At 53.9% G+C, this 21,060-nt stretch overlaps 1 protein-coding gene and 1 long non-coding RNA gene across 5 annotated transcripts in view; one reads left to right on the plus strand and one right to left on the minus strand.

Annotated features, from left to right (window-relative positions):
- SNX29 (sorting nexin 29) overlaps positions 1 to 21,060 on the minus strand; it is a 497,129-nt gene that overhangs the window by 21,878 nt on the left and 454,191 nt on the right. For all 4 annotated transcript variants that reach the window (XM_060648527.3, XM_060648525.3, XM_060648528.3 and 1 more), the window contains one exon: positions 19,575 to 19,714. In XM_060648527.3, coding sequence (XP_060504510.2) covers positions 19,575 to 19,714 — 140 coding nt within the window. The remainder of the gene's footprint in view (positions 1 to 19,574; positions 19,715 to 21,060) is intronic.
- LOC132689088 (uncharacterized) lies at positions 7,589 to 9,306 on the plus strand. Its single transcript, XR_009614846.3, has 2 exons — positions 7,589 to 7,651; positions 8,802 to 9,306. It is a non-coding gene; the product is annotated as an uncharacterized LOC132689088 (long non-coding RNA).

The following is a 21,060-nucleotide window of genomic DNA, read 5'->3' on the forward strand; positions in this document are numbered from 1 at the left end:
GCTCTGGCAGCAAAAGCCCCAGCGAGAAGAAGCCAGGCAGGGCGCACCAGGACAATGACTGTGCACCTGCTGTGTAACAGGGGTTGCCGCCACTTGTGTGCAGTGGGAGTCCCTGTCGCGCCCTCCTTAGGGGGCTGCAGGCCCTCCGTGTTTAAAGGGATGCACTTGGCAAGCCAGTTACTCAAGGGAACTTTATGAAGCTACTTGAGAGCAGGGGCTGCCTCCTCGTCATCCGCCCCCACCGCCTCTTTTTCTGATCGTTTGTATTTCTCTGAAGGCTACCGACTGTCTCTGCTTAGTAACTCTTGGAGGAAGGAGGGAAGAGCATGCCTGGGCCTTAGAGTCTCGGAAAGCTGGCTACTGAAAGCCAGTTGTGATGCTTCCAAGCTGTGCGAATGGGGGCAAGTTGCTCAACTTTGCCGACTCTCTGTCTCATCTGTGCATAACATCCAGAGGCTGGCCATGATAGTGTCTAACAGCTGGTGACTCATGAGCCAGGGACTGTCCACACAAGTTGGGTGACATCTCGCTGACCCCAGGATTATGTGCGTAGGAACGATCTGTCGTGACCTTCCTCGGTTTCTGGATTTCTGAGCCTGCTCGGCACTCTCTGCTCCACTAATCCTTGGGACTTGCACAGCTCTGACGTTCTACAACGGGATTGTGAATGAGCTCGTTACCACCCTTCCCTTGGAAGCTGTGGGCATCTCGCCAGGGAGGCCTTGCCGGATTCCCTGCCTGAGTCCCTGCTTTGGAGTCTCGGCTGGGCCACTCACCAGCTATGCAACCCGGAGCAAGTTGTTACGCCTCTCTGGGCTTCATTTTCACCGGAAGCGGGGTAAGGGAAGATGATGACTGCAACAGTTCTCTTAAAGCCGTTAATGGGGATCTCTCATGAACCGCTGACCCCAGGGTCACTGAGGAACAAGGAATGGAAACTGATGAAAAAATTCCTGCTGGGGTCACCTGGGTGGTTAAGCGTGCGACTCGTGATTTCAGCTCAGGTCATGATCTCACAGTTCACGGGATCGAGCCCGGTGTCAGGCTCTTTGCTGACAGCACAGGGCCTGCTTGGGATTCTCTCTCCCCCTTTTTCTCTGTTCCTCCCTCTTGTGCTCTCTCACTCTCCAATTAAGTAAATGAGTATTTAAAAAAATTCCTGCGGAACAAATGAATCCCTTAATGGAAATGCCTCTGCTGATGTGAGCAGTTCCTGTGGCTTTGGAATGTGACAAGGCAGCTGGGTCTAGAGTCCAAGGCCTCCACTGGGAACTCATGATGTGCCCGGGGCTTAGCCCCTTCCCACCTGCCTCGACCCCGCCCCCTCTCCCCAGTGGGTCTGTTCCTCACCCTTAACGTGAAAGCCCTGGTTCTCCCTGCAGGGATGGGAGAGCTCCTGACAGGTGGTAAGAGGACCTTCGTCCTAGACGGCTCTTCCATATTCAGAGTCTCTCCAGTGCCCAGCCCACGGGCTGGGAGAAAACTCTACAGCAGCAGACACACCTGGGGTATCTACAACCCTAGGCAGCCCCTGCAGCCCCCAAGTTCATTAATTCATCCTGGTGAATACAACCAGACTGCCCTGCCAGATAGAAGACGCCTGCTAAGGAGGGCTAAGGCACACTTCCCGCTCTGTGAGGAGTGATGAGCCGGGGACGTGCAGAAGATTCCAGCCCAGAAGCAAGATCTCGTGGCTCCCTGGGCATGGATGCCCGGCCCAGAGGTGTCACAGGCTTCTTACACAAATGCTTGCTGGGGTAGCTGGCTGTGGCTTTACTCACAGCTGGAGGACAGACCCCCAGAATGGACATGTGTGTCCACTCCCCTTCTCTCCTTTCAGGGGATGGCCCCCACTGAAACCACGTTCAGTCCAGAAGTTGAGGTGGCTGAATGCCCCAGCCCTTCAGCCCAGAGTCGGCAAATTTGGCTAACGGGATTCCATTCTCCAGGCCACCGTCAGACATGGGCTCAGAGACGAGCCGATGACACAAGGCTTGGCCTATCAGAAACTTCGCTGGAATCTCGGCCGGGCCTACTGGGAAGGATGTGATGAGTAAGTCTTCCCTAGACTCTGCCTGGAGCCAGTGCGGGAGTGCGCATTCTCAGGAGCCGCATCTACAGGCTCCGTAAGGGCCACAGTTCTGCCAGATGGAGGACACCTGCTTGCAAAACGAAGGTTGACAGTATGTGAACCTCTGGATCCAGCCAATGAAGCTACACTACCCCTGGGCTTTGCAGTTACGTGAACCAATCGATACTTCTCTTCAGCTTAGGCTAATTCAAAGTGGGTTTCAGAAATTTTGCAAACCAGAGTCCTTTGAGACACATACCATGTTTCTGGGATCTTTACAGATGCAGACAGCATCTTGAGTGCCTGGCATGGGTCAAGACACCTTACTAGATGCCTTTCTCCTATTTTGCCATTTAGCTAATAACTTATTTTTATTTATTGTTTTGAAGTGTTTTTTAAAATGTTTTATTTTTGAGAGAGAGAGACAGAGCACAAGCGGGGGAAGGGCAGAGAGAGGGGGAGACACAGAATTCAAAGCAGGCTCCAGGCTCTGAGCTGTCAGTACAGAGCCCGACGCGGGGCTGGAACTCACAAACCGTGAGATGATGACCTGAGCCAAAGTTGGATGCTTAACCGACTGAGCCTCCCAGGTGCCCCCATTTTTTTGAAGTTTTTTTTTTTTAATGTTTATTTATTTTGAGAGAGGTAGGGAGAGAGAGTGAGCGTGGGAGAGCGCCAGCAAGCTGGGGAGGGGCAGAGAGAGGATAGAGAGGATCCCAAGCAGTCTCTGTGCTGTCGAGGTGGGGTTCAAACTCTCACCTGATGGGAGTGGGAATGGGGTGTCAGGACAGCCAAAGGACACTCTGTGAATCCAGAGACATGGCCAAGGTCTGCACTCAGGAGGGAGGTTTAAAACTGCAAGAGGGAACGGTTACAGCCTGGGGCCCCCCCAAGTCACACTGATCTGGTCTGAGATACAGGCACCATCACTCACTAAGTATGGATCTTTGGCCAAGTTCATTAGCCTCTTTGAGCCTCAGTTTCTTAATCTGTAAAATGGGCCAAAACATGGTAATCACTCTCATAGGGAAAATTGTAAAAACTAATGAGATAATTCCGGCAGTCACAAAGTGCTCAATAAATGCTGACCACCATAATAGTAATATCCCCGTTACTGAGCGTTCACTCCCTGACATAATGCATGTTCACAAAGCATATCCCTTCTCCGCATGCACAATTATCGCACAACACTTTGGTGGAGAAAACACTGGAGATTCCAGATCTGGGTAAGACGGAGTAAATGCCACCAAATGTAGCTACGAAAACGTACAGAGTACATGAGGCAGCTACTGATGGGCTCTGGAAAGGAAATAATGGCAGGTGGACTGGGAGGAGACAACCAGAATTTGAGGTACCATCGAAGCTGCAGCGAGTTTACCACCGTTTCCCTCAAGGACCGTCCAGCCTGGACTCGAGTCAGCCCGACATCTGGAAATGGCACGGGGCACGCACAGGCCTCCGGGTGAGCCCTCTGTTTCTGGCTCAAAGGGCAGGAACGTGGCCCTGAACGCTGGGTGTGGTGGGGAAGGGGAGCCCGTGTTTCTCTCGCTTTTCTCGGTTCTGTCGTGCCTCGGTCTGCAGCTGTCCTTGCACGCCCAGAACTCTGAGACAGGGTGTGGTAAGAGGAAGCAGGGCTCCCCCGGGGCGGCCATGTCCTCATCGCTGTTGTTCATATGACAAGAGGGACTTTGCAGATGTGATTAATTTAAGGCCTGGAGAGGAAGAGGTGATCTCAGATTTTCTGGGTGCGCCCAGGGTGGTCACAAGGGCCCGTAAATGATGGAGGCACGAGAGCAGAGTCTCAGAGCAGCCGACAGAAGTGGTCATCCCCGGACAAAAGGAGGACACAGTGCGGTGGTTCTAGAAGCTGGAAGCGGCAAGGAAACAGATTCTGCCCTGGAGCCCTGGGGAGGAGCCAGCCCTGCTGACACCTTGACTTCACACTGATCTTGGACTTCCGACCTCCAGGACTCTAAGGGAATAAATTCCTGAGCTTGTGGTGTTCAGTTTCAGTGGCCACAGGAAACTCACACAGGAGGAAACTTTCTTCTTGCATCAGAAGAGCTTGGACCTGGGACGCCTGGGTGTTTCAGTCGGGTGAGTGTCTGACTTTAGCTCAGCTCATGATCTCCTGGTTCATGGGTTCAAGCCCCGCATCGGGCTCTGTGCTGACGACTCAGAGCCTGGAGCCTGCTTCGGATTCGGTGTCTCCCTCTCTCTCTGCCCCTCCCCCGCTTGCATACTCTGTGTGTGTCTCTCTCTCAAAAACAAATAACCATTAAAAGAAGAACGGTGGTCCTTTTCCTCTCTGGGTCCCCTCCACTTGGCTCTGGGCACGAGAGCAGTCGTGGGGAGTATGTCAACCTGACCACATCCTCACACCTTACAGAGAAGTTAACGCAAAAGCAATCACAGTTCTAAGCATCATATTACAAAATTTTTAGAAGGAAACCTGAGAGAAAAGTCTTTGTGACCCTGGTTTAAGCAAAGAGTTCTCAGACAGGACACCGAAAGCATAATAAAAAAAACTGAGGTCTGGATTTCATCAGAATTAGCGAGTCTTGTCACAAACAAGACACTGTTCAGAAATAGGAAAAGAAAAGCTACAGACTGGAGAAAATACGTGCAAATGACCTTCTGACGAAGCACTTCCACAGAGAATATAGAAGGACCATCAAAACACAACAGGAAAAGAAAAACCACCTAATTTTTTTAAAAATGGGGACAAGACATGAATAGACCTTTCCCAGAGGAAAGAGGCTGAAGAAAAACCAGCACATGAAAAGATGCTCATTATCAGGAGGGAAATGCCGAGATCTCCACCCCCGGTGCGCGGCGCCTGAAACCCTACGCCACGCGGGAACACAGGCTGGCTGTTTTCGTACACTTACCACATGACCCAGCCATCCCCCGCTGAGGTATTTACCCTAAAGACATGAGCATTTTAGTCCACATAAAAAGCACACGAGTGTTTGTATTCGCTCAAAACTGTCAACAGCCGGAAACAACCCAAGTGCCTTGTGGATGGCTCCACGGTGGTCTCTCTACACTGGAATGCTCCTCAGCCATCAGAGGACCGAACCTCAGGTACACCCAACTCACGTGCATTGCAAAGAACGGTGGTGAGTGAGAGAAGCCGGTCTCCAGAGGGCACTGTGGATTCCACGCAGAGGACGTCCTCGGGAGACAAAACCACAGCGACGGAACAGGTCAGCGGTTGCCAGGGTTAGGGCTGGGGAGAGTGTGCGACCGTAAAGGGACAGCATGAGAGCGTACTGGTGGGTGACACAACTGTCCCGAATCCTGAGTGTGATGGTGTGGATACTCAACTGACTACACGTGCATTCAAGTTTACAGACCTCAACTCCAAACCAAAAGAGCTCCTTTTACTGCGTGTTAATTTCTTTCTTTTGGCCACGTCAAGGCAAGCGGGACTCTGGTAGGTACATTGAAGGCTCTCGTGTGGCCCTTTCTGGAGCACAGTGGAGTGAGCCCCAGTGCTGGGGCGGTCGTCCCTGGCCTCCCTCTACCTTCTCCCTCAGTGAAATCTCTCTCACCCTAGAGACCCACCCTCGTGCGCCCTCCACCCCATCTCTCACACTCCCCTCTCCTCCCTAAAACAAGTTACTTGTCTGTGCTAGTTGTAAAATTGGCCCCAATTATCCACCACTCTCTGCCTCGTCCTCTGCCCTGTGACTCGGCAGGGCCCTCCCACTCTGACTACAGTGTCTACCTGGGGAACGCCGGGGCCAAGGGGAAAGTTAGCGAACGTGACACAGAGCTTGGAAAGTGCTACAGGGGGTGGGCCTTTCCCGCTCTCGCTCTGCCACGCATACCTGGCCAGCCCGAGGGCCCCGGCTGCCTCATCATTCCCAGCCGAAGCCATCCTGGACCAGCAGACAGCCAGCCGATCCCCAGACCTGGAGGCAGACGAGGCCACGACCGGCCGGCCTCCCGGGCGGAAACCGGCCCACCGAGGGGGAAGTGATGGCGGATCGATCGCACTTTGTGGGAACAGGCCACCTGGTTGGCAGAGAGCCAGCAACTTCCTGTGTGCCTCGCCTCCTTGGGACCAGAGAGCTTTTATTACTGTCACTTCTTTACTAACCCCAAAATAGGACGGGGGTTATTGTGCCCAAAATAACCTCATCTGCTTCCCTCGCTCCAGACTGAATTTTCAGATGCTCCGACGTTTAAAAATAAAAGACAGGAAGTAGGACAAGCAACTGTAATACAAGACAAGCTGCCAACTCGACTCGTTCTGAGACTGGAAAGTCTGAACAAAGGGTTACCTGAAATGTGACCACAGTTGAAGCCCCTTGGAGAAGCTCCTACTGGGTGATGCCACATTTGATCCTCTTGCCAAACCCGTGAGGCCTGTGCTACTGGCCCCGTTTTACAGATGGGGAAACTGAGGCACAGAGCGGTCCAGGCCCCAAGCCCGGTGGTACAGCTGACGTTTGAACCCGGGTCTGACTCATCCAAGGTCTTGCTCTCTCGGTTATGTACCACAGTGCTATTGCACAGCCGGGAGAAACTCAAAGCAGAGCTTTGCCGTATCTACCACAAGGAAATCCACCCATCAAACAGAACCACTGACGGGGGTGAAAGGGTCTGCTGTCTGGGGGGAGCCTCGTACTTTACAGCCTGGTTTCAGCAAGGCAGGGCTTGGCCGCAAGGAGGCCATCTTCGTGTAGACGAGATCACAGAGCATCGGCTTCTCAGATCAACTGGACGATATTTGGAAAGAAAGGCAGGAAGAGTGGTGGGGAGACACATCAAGTCTCACATCCCCCCAAAGTCCTCAGTGAATGTGCTTGCTGGGTGTTCCTCTGAAAGCCCCAGCGCTCCAAGACGTGCACTGGTTCTAAGAACGCAGATAGGAGCTGTGTGTACTCGGCCAGCAGCCGAAGCGGTGACTGTCATTCCTGCGGCCACAGCCACGGGCCTACTTTGCACCTGGTGTTCAACACTGGGGCAGAGACTTGTTAAATCTCTGAATCAGCCTTTTGAGGGAGGAGGGCCTGTTACCAGTCCCCGTTTACAGATGGGGACGTCAAGGCACAGAGTCCCTCAAAGGCCTCATTCAAGATGACTGAGCCGGTAAACGGCCTGGCCTCGAAACCCAGGCCTGTGGGACTGCACAGCCCTTTCTCTGAACGGTGATGCCAATCTGCTCATCCCTTCAACGTCAAACTCACAAAACGAGCTGCATCCCAAACTCCGACAGCATGGCTTGTTTCCTGGTGCATTAGTAATTTCTCAACCTGCCTTCCCAGGACAAGCTAGTGAGAAAAACATCCACAACTCTGTCACAGCAAGTTCCCATGTGTAAAAAAGAGAAATGAAAACAAGGAATTGTGTTTTCACTCAGCAGGCCGTGACCTGCTTTATCCTCTGAGTGACGCTGGCTAAGCTACTGATTGCGCAAAGGATGGCATTCCTGGGGCCAAAGCAGGATGTGGCTCTCTTTTTCAGTCCCAAGAAAAGATCGCAGGTATATGAGATTCACAAGGACGGGAAGGGGCCATGGGACAGGAGCAGACAGGGAGGAAGGAGATGGCTGGAGAGCGTGTGTGGGTAGGTAGCTACACCCACTTCTCTCACCTGGGTCAAAACCCCCCCTTAGTGCTTTACCCCTCTCAGCCCCAACCTCCAGGCCTCTCTGCAACACCCACTTTGGGAATTAACCCCAAGTAGGGGGAGATGGGTTGGACCTTGGGCAGCACCAACCAGTGGCGCTGTACAGAGATGTGTGCACTCAGAGGCCACGGGGCGGGGGGCAGGTTTAAAGCCAGGGGCGTGAGCCCCACACTGGACACCCTGCAGAGGAGAGGCGGCTTGGCCACAGGCAGGTGCGACGGAGTCCAGGCTTCCCTTCCCAGGGATGCTAAGACCTAAAACCGGGAGCTTCGAAATCACCGCCCATGAAGCTATTTACCAACACTCTGTTTCATTTGGACACAATGGCCACAGAGGCTGGACAGCCACGTGAACTCAGCCTGAGCTCCCCACCCCACCCCGTGCCAGCTGCGAGTCCCCGTCCCACGGCCAGGCCCCTTTGCCGTGGGAGGCTCTGTTTCCTCACCGGGCAGCAGGGCACGGGAACGCCGACTTCCAGGGGGAGATGTGAGCACTTAACGTCAGAAGAGCTCGCGGCCTCACACCTGGTTCCTTCTCGGCCATGGGGCCACACAGGTTTGCAGCCGGTTTTATGAGAGTCAATGGCAGACCAGCTTCTTGAACAAGACCGGGGTTCTCACCGCTGGGACTCTTGATACCTTGGGTCAGAAAACTCTCTGTTGTGAGAGGCCTTCCTGTGCACTGTAGGACGTTCAGCAGCATCCCTGGCCTCCGCCCCGCTGGATTCTAGTAGCATGCCCCCCTCCCGTTGTTGTGACAATCAAAACTGTCTCCATTCACTGCCAACTGTCCCTGGGGCTGGGAGGAAGGTGACAGAGCTCCCAGCTGAGAACCTTGGGGTCAACAGAAACAGAAGGGCCCACTGTGGCCGCTCTGTGCGCAACCCCTCAAGGCAAGTTTTACTTGTGAACAAGAGTGGTTTCTTGAACTTCATAGGTGAAAATACCACACTTCCTTTTCAACCCCGGTAACTTGTGACCAATTCCCTGGAATACACACAACTGCCCTCCATGGACCCACGGCACGGTTCTTGGAGAGCTTCTAGAAGGAAAACCACATCATGACTGGCTGTGTTCCTTCTCTGTAGGTAAACAAGTGCCACCAAGAGGCACCGAAACATGGCAAGGAACAGGAAGAAGTACCACAGAGAAGACGGAGAGAGCTCGGGCAGGTGCTCTGCCCGCAAGAGACGAACATTTGGCCGGGCACCGAGCCCGCTCTGGGGATCCAGAAGCTGCCACACAGGGAGAACGCAGGGCAGACAGGCTGCACTTGGATGCTGAGCAGACATCTCCTGCCTGTGGACTGTTCTGATGACCCACAGCTTGTCAGACCCAGTGCTGGGGGGACCTCGGTCAGGACTGCGGGCAGTGCTGTGTCTTGAGGGCTGGTTGTCAGTTACCCTGGTCGGTATCCAGTGGTCATCGTCCCCTGGGATTGAGGGGGTTGCCGCCTCCTTCCACCCTACCCTGCATTTCTTCGTGTGCTGAGCAGATTCATCTAACGCATATCCCGTTTGTCTGGCAAGCCCTGCGATATACCAGGGGCCACACGCAGCCCACACACAAATCAGCGGATGCCTGATTTTCAAATCAGATTTTTTATTGAGATATAGGTTTCTGCCATGTGGAGAAACAGAAAGTCTGGCCACCTGCAGATCCACATACAGGAAAGTAACGTGGGAGGGCAGTGGCCGACCCTCTCCCACAGGATCCACACCCCTACCTGAGGTCACACGTCAGTGGCGTTACTCGCTTATACATGACCTGCCTGGCCCGAGAGGCACCTGTACTTCCCACCATGCCCCAGCTGACAGGGGTGGACTTGGGGACGTTTGCTCTCTTGCTCCCGGATGCGGGGAAGGTGCGAGGCTTCACTAAGCAAGAGGCTGAGAGATCACAAAAGCAGTCAGGAGGGGACGTCCCACCGGGGCATTTATGTCCCAGGTAAGGGTGTCCGGCCGGGAGGCGCACTGCCTCCTCCTATGGATCGCACACCTGGTTAGGAACAACGTGGCAAGATGTGGAGGCTAAGGAACAGTGACCACAGCCGCCGTGGGTACGAGCTTCCCCTCCATACCAGCCTGGTCAAGGTCCCCTGTGAACTGGGGGGAGTGGGGTGGGCGGGGGGCACATTAGTGCTTGACCCCTGGTGTGTCCCAACAAAGCACCAGCGTGTCAGAAAACGGGTCAAAGGTTCTGCAAGCCCCAACGGCCGCCAAGTTGCTCCAGGACCAAAGGGCACACACTCTGAGGAGGGGGCCGCAGCCACTGAACTTCCAGGCAGAAGCTATGAACTGTGTCAAGTGCCCTGCATAGAATACGCTGCTCCCTTGTGCAAAACCAGGCTGGACACAGCTGCCAGGTCCAGAAGCCGGCTCCTGCAGAGAGAGGCCTGCCTGGCAAAAAGCGCGTCCCTGCCCGGAGGCGTGACAGGCAGGCTGCGGCCGGTGAAGGTGCTGCCTCCCCTGTGCTTCTCTGGATGACCTGTTTACCGCGTTCTCCCCAACGAGGGTGACAGGGGCGCCACCGTGGTTGTGCTGAGCCACCTGCTCTGAGAGTCGTCAGCCAAGGTGGCAGCGGAGGCGGCGGCCAGCTGGCTGATCTTTCCGCTCGGGGACTCAGTGCTAACTTTGCAGCTCTCGCATGCGGAGGACAGCTGCTTCGGGAGACACCCTGCCCTCGCGACCCTGCCCCAGCTTCCTTCCTCCCAGGGTCCTGCCTCCCCGTCCTGCTGCTTTGCTGGTTCCACGGGGCCTGGCCTGGCCCCGCTTCTATCCTCAGCCCTCTCCTCCTCTCCTCTCCCTTTTTCTTTCCCCACCTCCGTGGTTACCAGTGCCAAGCTTGTATCAGGAGACCGGATCCCAAGCAAGGAGTGTCTCCCAATTCCTGCAAGAGAGAACTCTCCAGGGTTCCAGAGCCACGAAGCAGGGTTCCAGGACGTTCTTGGCAACTGCCCAAATCACAACTTATTCTTCAAATATTCCCAATATTCTTCGTACCGTTTATTACTCTGGAGATCTAAAAAGATTTACCTCTTAAAGAAGAAACAGGAAGTTTGGAGGTATTTGCCAAGACCCGCAGCCGAGCGAGCCCCGAACAACGGATGACACCTGCACGCGTAACCAGGGACTGTTCCCCTAACAGCGCGGTGCACAGATCTCCTGCCAAAGTGGACAGCATCGCACAGAATTGTGGGTCAAAATCAAAGTAAGGGCTTACTGCGCTTCCAAAACTTATTTCTAGGAATACCATTGACATCAAGCATACTATGCACCTAAGCCGATTAGTATTTATTTCATTTGCAAGAAGGACTCATTGTTTGCCGCAGACACAACCACGAACATGTGCCAAAGACGCGGTGGCAGCTAAAAGCAAGACTGACCGATGAGATCGTGACCATTTCTCGCCTCTGAGTTCCTGCCCTGGTTCCTGGAAATGTCACCCTTAACCACCTCCGTGTGTCGAGAATCTCCCTTTTGCCTCCTTGGTGTAGATTCCTTCAAACCACGAATGGTGATCGCTGTCCTTTAATTTCCACGAGAGAAATGCAATGCTTGCCCCCATCTCTTGACGGATTTTTTTTGGGATGTGAACAGGTACGTTTCCTGAGGAGCACCAGGAGGGCATTTCCAGCTCATGTGAAGCTCGGCACACGCACTCCTTGGAGACGCTCATCCCTCCCTACCTGGCTCCCAACTCACGTTCGGGACCCAAGACCAGCTTCTAAACCCAATGCCTTGTTTCCACCTTGTCTGCTCCCAAACCAGCTTCTCTTCTGTCCCCTTGACCATCATTTGCCCAGACATTTGGCCTCAAACACTTGGCATCATCTGGTTCAGGCCCATCCCCACCACCATTTCTCTGGGTTACCGCGAAAGCACCCCGCCACCCCCCACCGCTCCACTCTCCCCCAGCTGCCCCTGTGTTCCTCCTAAAACACAGACCTGAGCCCAAAGGCCTGCATGGGCAACCCTTCCGGAGACCAGGACAGAAACTCTCTGGAGACCTGCACACTCCCAGGTCCCAGCCTTCCCGTCTCCCCTCCTGATGCCTATTGAAATTCTGCATATCAGATTGGTACCAGGGGGTGGGGTTTAGTGACATCTGTCAAAATTTTTAAATGCACCTGCCCTCTGAGCCAGACTGGCTTCTAAAGAAAGATCAGTCCTCCCTACCTATCTGCCAAAATGTAGGTCTGCTGCAGCATTCCTGCCAGCACTGTTTGAGGGAGAACAATCTGGAAATCTCGTCAATCTTCCAGGAGAGCAATGGTGAAATAAATGACAAAACAGCCCCTGCACTGGATGCTGCGCGGCTTTCACAAGGAATGAGCCAGCTTTATTAAATTCAAAAGGCAAACTACGGAATGCGGTGTAGGATCTGGCTTGGATATACAAAGGATTAACAATTTCTACAACGTTACATAAGCGGCTTCACGGCGGTCACGGGGGGTGGGGGCACAATACTCGGCAGAGTGATGTTTACTTCTCAATCTCCTCTCGTTCTGTAGTGTTTCATTTTTTTTAATACCTTAAGTTTATCACTTCCTCCAAAACGTCTGCTCCCCAGACTCTCCTTCCCCCGTGCTTCCTTTCTGCTGGTAAAAATAGTGACACACATACGTGCTTACTACGTGCAAAGGGCTGTTTGACGAGCCTGACATACGTGCGCTCGTGGAACCCGCGTGGCCCCCCGCGAGGCGGATGCTACGAATATGTCCATTGTACAGATGAAGACACTGAGGCCCGGGAGAGCTTCAGTGACTTGCTCAAGACCACACGGCCTGTCCATAGCACAGCTGGGATCCGAACCCGGCAGTGTGACACGTAACGAGGCACTCTGCAAGTTCCTAGTGAATGGATGAAAGACACATGGCCCGATGATATCAAGCCCCATACGTATGTGGGCCCCCGGTGCCAGGTCCACATCTTAGCCATCGGTTTAGTAGCCCTGCCAACCTCTCTCCAAACCCAAGAGCCTGGACACAGTTGGCGCTCAATCATGTCTGTCGACTTGAATACCGAGACTGTCCCCAGTGAGCGGACGTGGGGGCGTCGCTGCATCTGCCTGGCCTGGCAGGATGCTGGGTGCATCGTCACGTCTCCCCACCCGGACAGCCGGTCCTCAAACACAATGGGGTCCACTCCCTGCTCACCTGCCCTTCTCATCACCTCCGCCAAGATGCCAACTCCTCCTGCGCACACCCTGCAAAAGCCGTCCCACCTGCTCCTCTCCAATTTCATTCTCTATCCCATATCCAGAGTGAAGTTTTAAAAATGCGAACCAGATCCTTATCACATCCCTCCCCCAAGCCCTTCAGGGGCTTCCCAACTCACTGAGAATAAAGCCCAAAGCCATTGTTATGGATTTCAAGGCCCCAGATGATCTGTGATCTGGCCACCCTGGCCTTACTCTGACACACTCAGCTTGCTCCCGCCCCAGGGCCTCCGTACTTACTGTTCCCTCTAACTGCACACCCTTCCCCCAGAAATTTGCAAGATCTTTCCCTGACAGAGGCCTTTCCTGACCATCTGCTGGAAAATACCACTGTATGACTCTCTAGCCTCTGACTCTGCATGAACTTTCTTCAAAGACCTTATTATCTGGCAGTGTATGTGTTTGTCTATTTTTCCACTCCCCTACTCCATCAAAGCAGAAAGTGTTGTTGTTTTTTTTAATCTTCTTTCTGTTTTGCGCTCTACAATAAACCAGATGGGAAAGACGTCTGCCGAATGTAGGCTCCTTTGAGGGGTGCTTTCCATGTGTCCAGTCAGCAGAGTTTCTGTCCTGGACGTGTCCCAGAGTCCCCCACTTTTTCTGGCACTCATTACCAGTCACACTACCCTCCTCCTCCCCACTTTTGTCCCTCCTCTGTGGAGCTGACCTCTCCCCATTCCCCACCGAACAGAAAGAGACGGCAGAGTCAGACCCTAAGTACTGAGGGTAGGAAGCCTGGGGACATGAAGGCTCTCTGAATGTTAGACAAGAGTAGCTGTTGTCCTTGTCACTTTCAAACAGAGGGACTCATTCCCCTCTCCTTGGACTGGAGCCCTGGGATCTGGAGGGCCAGCACCCTGGGGGCGGCACTGCCTCCACGTACCCTAGCAGCAGCCCCAGAAATAGCCCGGCTGGGGGCGCCTGGGTGCCTCAGTCGGCTGAGCATCCGACTCTTGGTTTCCGCTCAGATCATGATCTCACGGTTGTGGGATTGAGCCTTGCGTCGAGATTCTCTGTCTTCCTCTCTCTCTCTCTCTGTTCCTCCCTCCCCTTCAAAATAAATAAACTTGAGGAAAAAAAAAACAAAAAAGAAAAAGAAATAGCCAGGCTTGGCTGGAGGTGACTGGGTGGCATTTTATACTTCCTGTCTCCAGGTGACAGGGCGGTAGGTCGCCGGGGAGGAGCCTCTGGTGGTGGGCTTCCAAGGATTGGGGGTGCCTTCCCGTGGGAAGAACAATGTCCATGGGCCCAGGCCGACTTCTCAGGCACCCGGAAAGCCAGAGCTCAGCTCTTGCAGCTGCTTTCCCCGGGGCGGGCCCTGAGCTACCGTCTAGAGTGCGGGATCCCTAGTAGGGGGACGGGAATAATTCAGAACGATCTTGGGCAAATCATTTAAACTTCCTGGGCCTCCAGTATCTCACTCGTAGGGATGGATGCACATGTGTCTGGATGAAGAGACACCCAGAAATGTCCGTGGGGTTTTTATAAGGATTCTCTCCTCCTGTTTCTCACGAGCGGACATCTCAGATAAGACACTCTCTCACGTGAGCTCACTTAACCCCCGACAGATCGGTGGTCCTGCCACTGTTCTTCCTGTTGTACACCTCACGACACAAGACACAGAGGCCAGACCCTTGCCTGAGGCCAACCTCCACCTTAGTGGGAGAGCTGGGGAACCTCAGACGCCACACTCCCCACCCTTTCTGTTTGGCTACCAGGGACCTCAGACCCATCTGCCTTTGAGGGCCTGGCAGCTGATGGAAATCAAGGAAGCCCGACTGGGTAGTTGGAAAGGTGCCAGTGTGGGGCATAACCGTCCCATCAAAAGTCACTCACCTTCATGTTTTACTTTAAACACTGTCCACACCTAACCAGTCTCCCAGGTCTGGCCACACACTTGAGATCTGTCAAATCGGGTCTGCACTCCTCTGTGGCACCTGGGCCACGGTGAGGACTCTGGAGCCTGGAAGGTTCAGGCTCGTCCAGAGAAGCAGTGCGAGTTAAAAGTCCCTAGGAGGGAGCTAAGTAATTTCTATCAGCAGCAACTTGCAAAGTGAAAGGTCTCAGCTTGGGATTCAGGTGATCCTTTCGTGGGGAGCAGCGCGGGGCATTTCATCCCCAGGCTACACCCCTGCTCACTGGGAGAAACGGCAGCTCCTATTTCGGCAAAAAATATATTCAACAAGCTTTCGGAGCAAGTGCAGCAGCGGAGGGGGGTGGTGAGAGGGGCAGACATCGGCCACACTTTTTGCTGAAAATTCAGTTGGGAATTTGTGCTGTGACGTACATTACTCCAGCCCTCACCCCCGTAACTTTTCCCTCCCCTTCACAAACAGCCGACCGTGATGCAGTGCCCCAGGATGAATTGCTCTGCAGTAAACATTTTAATAATGCGCTAAATGCCAGCACAAGAAATCATGTGAGCCTTCACCAATGTGCGGTCCAGTTCCGCAGGATGAGTTCTTGGAATCCAAGCCTCCCTCATTAACGCACTTTCAAAAGAGCACCTGACATCCCCGCGGCGTCTGCTAACATCTGCCACGCGTCACGTCTCGGCACCCACCTTTCCCTGAAATGCTGGGGGGTGCAAACGACACGGGGCTCCCGAGGAGGGGGCCAGAGGGGGCTGCTCTTCCCCTGCTCACCATCTTGGGGCGGGCAGGGGGCAGACTCCGGTCCCCATCTGACACACAGAGTTCAAAATGGGGAAGAAACGGTCTGCTTCCCGCCACCCGGCTTTCTGATTCGGCCTGCTGCCGGCCCTGGCGGGGACGGCGGTGGGAGGCGGGGAGGTTTGGAGAACAGATCCGACCAGCCGATTCTTCAGCTCCCAGATCGGAGCAGATGGCAGATTGCTTGGAGGTCGGGATGCCCCTTGCAGAACACAGAGCAATACTGACACCCGAAAGAAGAAAAACAAAGTGGAGACGCGCGTGCAAAAGCGGCTCCTGCTGGATGCTGGACCCCACAAGCCTAAAGGCTCTAGGGAAGATTTATGAAGGAAACGGAGCAAGTTCTACGCACCAGCTTTGAGTCCCCTGCCCTCCGCCCCTCGCCCACCCCAAATCAGAGAGGGACCACCTTTCGGAAGTTTGGCAGTGGGGCAGCTCTCAGAAAACGCGCGAGAGCAGCGTGCAAACCGAAGGCACCTTGGGTGACACAGGGTCCGGTCTCCCATCCGGCCTGTATGGAGAGGCCGTCTGAGCGGCGGGTGAGAGGCAGGACTGCGCGCCCGAGTGTCTGCTGGGGGCCAGGCAGGAAACGCAAACGAGCGTAGGAGAAAAGCAGCCAAAGGCCAACAGGGGAAGGGGAAGGCTCGGCTCAGGGTCCAGGAGGCAACGGGGCGGGTGTCTCGGTGAGGGCAGGCAGCACTGCTCCACGGCAGCCAAGGGTGGCGGGGCGCTGAACGGGGGCATATGCGTCTGCCCCCGCCGTGACACAATACCACGGACTGCGGTGGCTTACGCAAACAACAGACACTGATTTCTCACAGTTCTGGAGGCTAAGAGCCAAAGTGCTGGCAGATTTAGTTCCGGGTGAAGGCTCTCTTCCTGGCTTGCAGATGGCTGCCGCTCACGGTCTCCTCACGTGGCAGAGCGAGCGAGCGAGCAAACGCCAGCGCCTCCTCCTCTCCTCGTAAGGGCGCTAATCCCATCGTGTCGCCCTTATGACTTCCTGTCAACCTCATTACCTCCCCCAACCCCCACTTCCAAATACCATCACGCTGGGGTTAGGGCTTCCACGCATGACTTTGGGGAGGACACACATGTGCAGTCCCTAACACGAGAGGACCAAGTCTCAGTTTTCCAGAGGAGCCTGATACGTGATTTGACACTGCTATTCTGAGGTTGGGGACACTTCAGTAAAAGTAAACAAAAACCAAAACTCCACTGGACTGGTCAGATAAAAGATCGGGGGTGGGGGCGGGGCGGGCTCATTCCACAGGCTCCAAGTTTTACCCCGAAACACGGGATGTGGCACTGAACACCCGGGGCTCCCCGTGCGCTGGCTGGGTAACCCTGGGGTCAGCGGGGGACCTCTCTGGGCCTCGCTCTGCTCAGCAGTTTTGAGTGGAACCTTACAAAATTGCCATTTTATCGGCAGGTTTATAGGGTGCCACCTAATAGGTTCTCAGGAAGACTGGGAAGATGAGTTCAAGTAGGGGACCCCTGAGCCGGTGCCTGTAGTCAGCAGTCAGCACATGGAGGGGGACCGGAGGCACCTTCCTTAGTAAACACGCCTACTTCTGTTCAGTAGCTAAAAGGGGCTTTTAGAATCCTGAGTCAGCATTTGAAAGAACCGAGGACGTCTGTCGAGCCTTATGAGAATAATTATCCTTTGTAGGGTTTATGCCCTTAACCAAGAGAGATTTGGGTTTTTCAAATCAGAAATTCCTCAGGGCGAGATGTGAGCTGAGCGCCAGGCACGCACAGGCAGGAGATCATCGCAAGGAGACTTACCAGCAGCGACAAATCGGGCCGCTGCTCACCTTCTGTCTACCCCAAAATGAACCAATCTACACACTCCAACCCGGAATCCCCACCTCACTCACAAAAGACAGACATGGGCCGGGCAGCGTCCTCTGGGCCCCGGGAAAGCCAAGGGGAGCAAGTGGTTTAATTCCGACCGGGGTCTAGGCTAGCGTTTCCGCGAAGTCTGGCGTCAACATGGCGTCATCTGCCACAATCTCTGACTGAGATTCTTTGTGCTTTTCTGTTCTCTGTGCCAATTAGACACAGAAGGTTTCTCCCTCAGCTCTGATGAACATAACCGCACGGCCGAGCTCCCACAGCACACTGAGCTGCTCGGTGAACATACAGTTTCCATGATCCCGCAGGCCGCTGTTTGGTAAAAGCCCAATCAGAGAAACCCGGGCTGCCCACGGCAGGCAGGAGGGACGCCAGCTGGCCTGCGAGCAGTCTCTTCTCCTCAGACTGGGGCAGGCGGCCTGGCTTCGCATCAGGGTCTTAGGACCGCCTAACTTGGTTTTCACTGGGGAATTTAGCCCAAACTCACAGGACTCAGGGACAGGTTAATTTCCAACACATATCGCAGGCCAGGCGGCTGCCTTTAAAAGAATGGGAACTCCCCTCACAAACCATTACGGCGCTTTCCAAACAGCGAGACTAAGCCCCAGCATCACCAGGGAATGAACGCAAAGTGTGGTTTTCCATAGTGAGCGTTTAGAAAAAAAGGTGGCTTGTGGGGCACCTGGGTGGCTCTGTCAGTTGAGCGTCTGACTTTGGCTCAGGTCGTGGTCTCGTGGTTTGGGAGTTCGAGCCCCGGCGTCAGGCTTTCTGCTGTCAGTGGGGAGCCTGCTTTGGATCCTCTGCCTCCCTCTTTCTTCCCCTACCCCCCACTTGCACTCTCTCTCAAAAATATACCCTTAAAAAAATAAAAGAAAAAAAAGGTGCCTTTTACCAGATGCAGAATACAAATTTTGTCTTCTTACAAAAGCCCTGAAAAAATCAGGAAAACATGCGCAAGCTGCAATCGAGAGGGGCAGCTGGCCAACGTCGGCCTGGTCGGAAGTTCAAGCTGGAAATGCCGGGAGGTGGGGCCCAAGGCAGACATAAACAGGGTAAGCCCATCTGAGGTCAGAGCATCACCGTTAATGAGGACAGACCCCTGGACCTTCAGTGGACTGTTCTCGAGAGCTACGCTGAAAAGAAACACTTATTTCACCCCAGCACGTCACACAGTCCCAACCAGTGCATCTCAACTAATGGGTCCCAATCCCACTTTTGGAGATCCACAGGTTTGCCGTACAGAGTTTTACATCTTGAGTTTCCCTATGATGCTAACATTCTAGAAATGATACGATTATGTTCTATAGCATCTGAAGGCTCTAAAAAAAAACAACTATTCCATCATCTCTGTTCCAGTTCTATGGTATAGCAGACTCCTCAGAGATCAAGTAGTGACACCAAGGGACGGCCACTTGCCCCAAGGTGCTGCACAGACATGTCCCCAGCAATGTGACCAGAGAAGAGTGTGGGGCATGGAGCTGGCCCCCAGACACACGGGCACCGCACACAGCAAAGGAAGGAGTGTGCTCCAGGCCAACGCGAGCAAAGCTTCGGTTTCAAAACAACATCAGTATCTGTTGTGCTGACAGTTTTAAATTGTGATGATTTTGTAAGTGCTTGACACGTCAACAAACATCTTTCAATTCCTGTTCACTTTTATAAGAGATATAAGAATGAGAAATGTATACCTAATTTTTTAAGTTAGCTCACACTTAAAGTTATTTTCATATTAGTATTACTTAAGTCAGCAGCAGTGGGAGTCTGAGAATTTTCCCTTGCATCCATTACCCGCTGAAGCAATGGTGACAGGCTGATTTGGTTCTGGAAGATTCTGTGAGCTGCAGAGAAAATTACTCTCTGCTTTGATCGAAAGGTGGAAAGTAGAAAGCCACGCAGGCCTGCATTTATTTGCAAACCTCAGCTCAACAGCGCTCATCGGCTGACCCGCTGTCTTGAAGCCCTTTCGGAAGTGCACAGCGCCTCAGCTCATGCGGCTCGGGGAACAACACCTGGGCCCCGGTGTGTCAACGATGGCCATGCACTTCGCCTGCCAACCTCGGAGGAGGGGGAGGAGGAAGTGCTGGGCGGAGAGCCCACGTGAACAGTACTTACACAAAGAAGGGCATCAGCTGCACCAGTGTCTCCTTCTTGGGGCTGGCGGCAAACTCGGGGGCCACCTGGATGACCTTATTCATGACGCTGCGCAGGTAGTTCTGCAGCTGCTTCCTCCGCTCCTCCACAAACTTGGCATCCTGAGAAAACAGACACACAGGGCTGCTCAGGCGCTCACTCTTCCCTCTTCCGAAAACCACCCATAGAAGATACAGCGACCGGTCATCACCACCCAGACGGCTGAAGTCGACCTGAGCGACTGTCGCGAGGAAAGGGTGTACGTAAGGCTTCCCACGTGCGATCCTGTTGAATCAACAGGGAAAACGTTCATGATATTATTACTGAGAGGGGGACAACAGATCCATGAAACCACCTACAGTGTGTTCCCATGAATAAATGAAGTCTTAGCAACCGTGTCTGTTGTTTACAGAGGACCTACAATGTGCCAAGGCGGTGAAGGGGCCAGGGGACCTAACAGTGAGCAAAGCCGGTCACTGCTGTGTTGCTGGTGGAGGTCACAGGCCAGTGTAGGACTCACAGATAAATCCAGGCACCACACAGGTCCAAGCTGCTTCCCAGAGACAGTGTTTGATTTACCATCATAGGAAGTTTCTAAAATATGAATCAGTCATCACTATTTAAGAAAGATTTTACTGATGGGGCACTTGGGTGGCTCAGCTGGTTCAGCGTCTGATTCCTGATTTTGGCCCGGGTCACGATCTCATGGTTTGTGAGATCAAGCCCCACGTCAGGCTCTGTGCTGACACGTGTCTGCTCGGGATTCTCTCTCCTCTCTCTGCCCCTCCCCCAATGGCACGTGCATATTCTCTCTCTCTCCAAATAAATAAGCACAAAAAAAAAAAAAAGATTAAAAAAAGAAAGAAGAAAGACTGTACTGAGAAGTTCCATCTTCCCTTGAAAAACCAGGATACCGGGCAGCACGGGACCATGCCAGGCTGGGGGCTGTGCAACATGGCTCGGGAGGCAGGCACAGGGCCCCAGGTCTATGCAGTCTCTACCCTCGGTGTTCTGGGGCTCCGTCCTCTGACCCTCCACCGTCGTGGCTGCTTGGCCCTCGGCGGCGGGGCTGGTGGCCCAAGCATGCCTGCCAAGAACTACAACTGGGTGACGGTCTGCCGTCCCAGGGTTGAAATCCTTAACGATATCGAAGCAAGGGGCCCCAGAGATTGTGTGGCCTGTCCTGCTCATGCGGATCTGCACTGGGGGGCCGTGGCTCATGACAAAGAAACCCTGGCCAGCGTGGGGGCAGGAGACTCCTTCTCTGTGAGAGTGATGCTCTTCCTAGATGGAAGAACCACATGAGGTGAGTAAGGGAAGGGGAGAGAGAGGGCAGGGGGAGGAATGAGGTCATCCGACCTCACAAGAACATGAGAAGAGAGGGGACTATTCTCACGTGACAAATGAGGAAGTGGCAGCCTAAGAGGGTCTGGGTGAAGTGTGCACGAGGTCCCACGGATGGAGCATG

The sequence above is a fragment of the Panthera onca genome, chromosome E3, assembly GCF_046562875.1.
Source record: "Panthera onca isolate mPanOnc1 chromosome E3, mPanOnc1 haplotype 2, whole genome shotgun sequence".
Taxonomy (NCBI): domain Eukaryota; kingdom Metazoa; phylum Chordata; class Mammalia; order Carnivora; family Felidae; genus Panthera; species Panthera onca.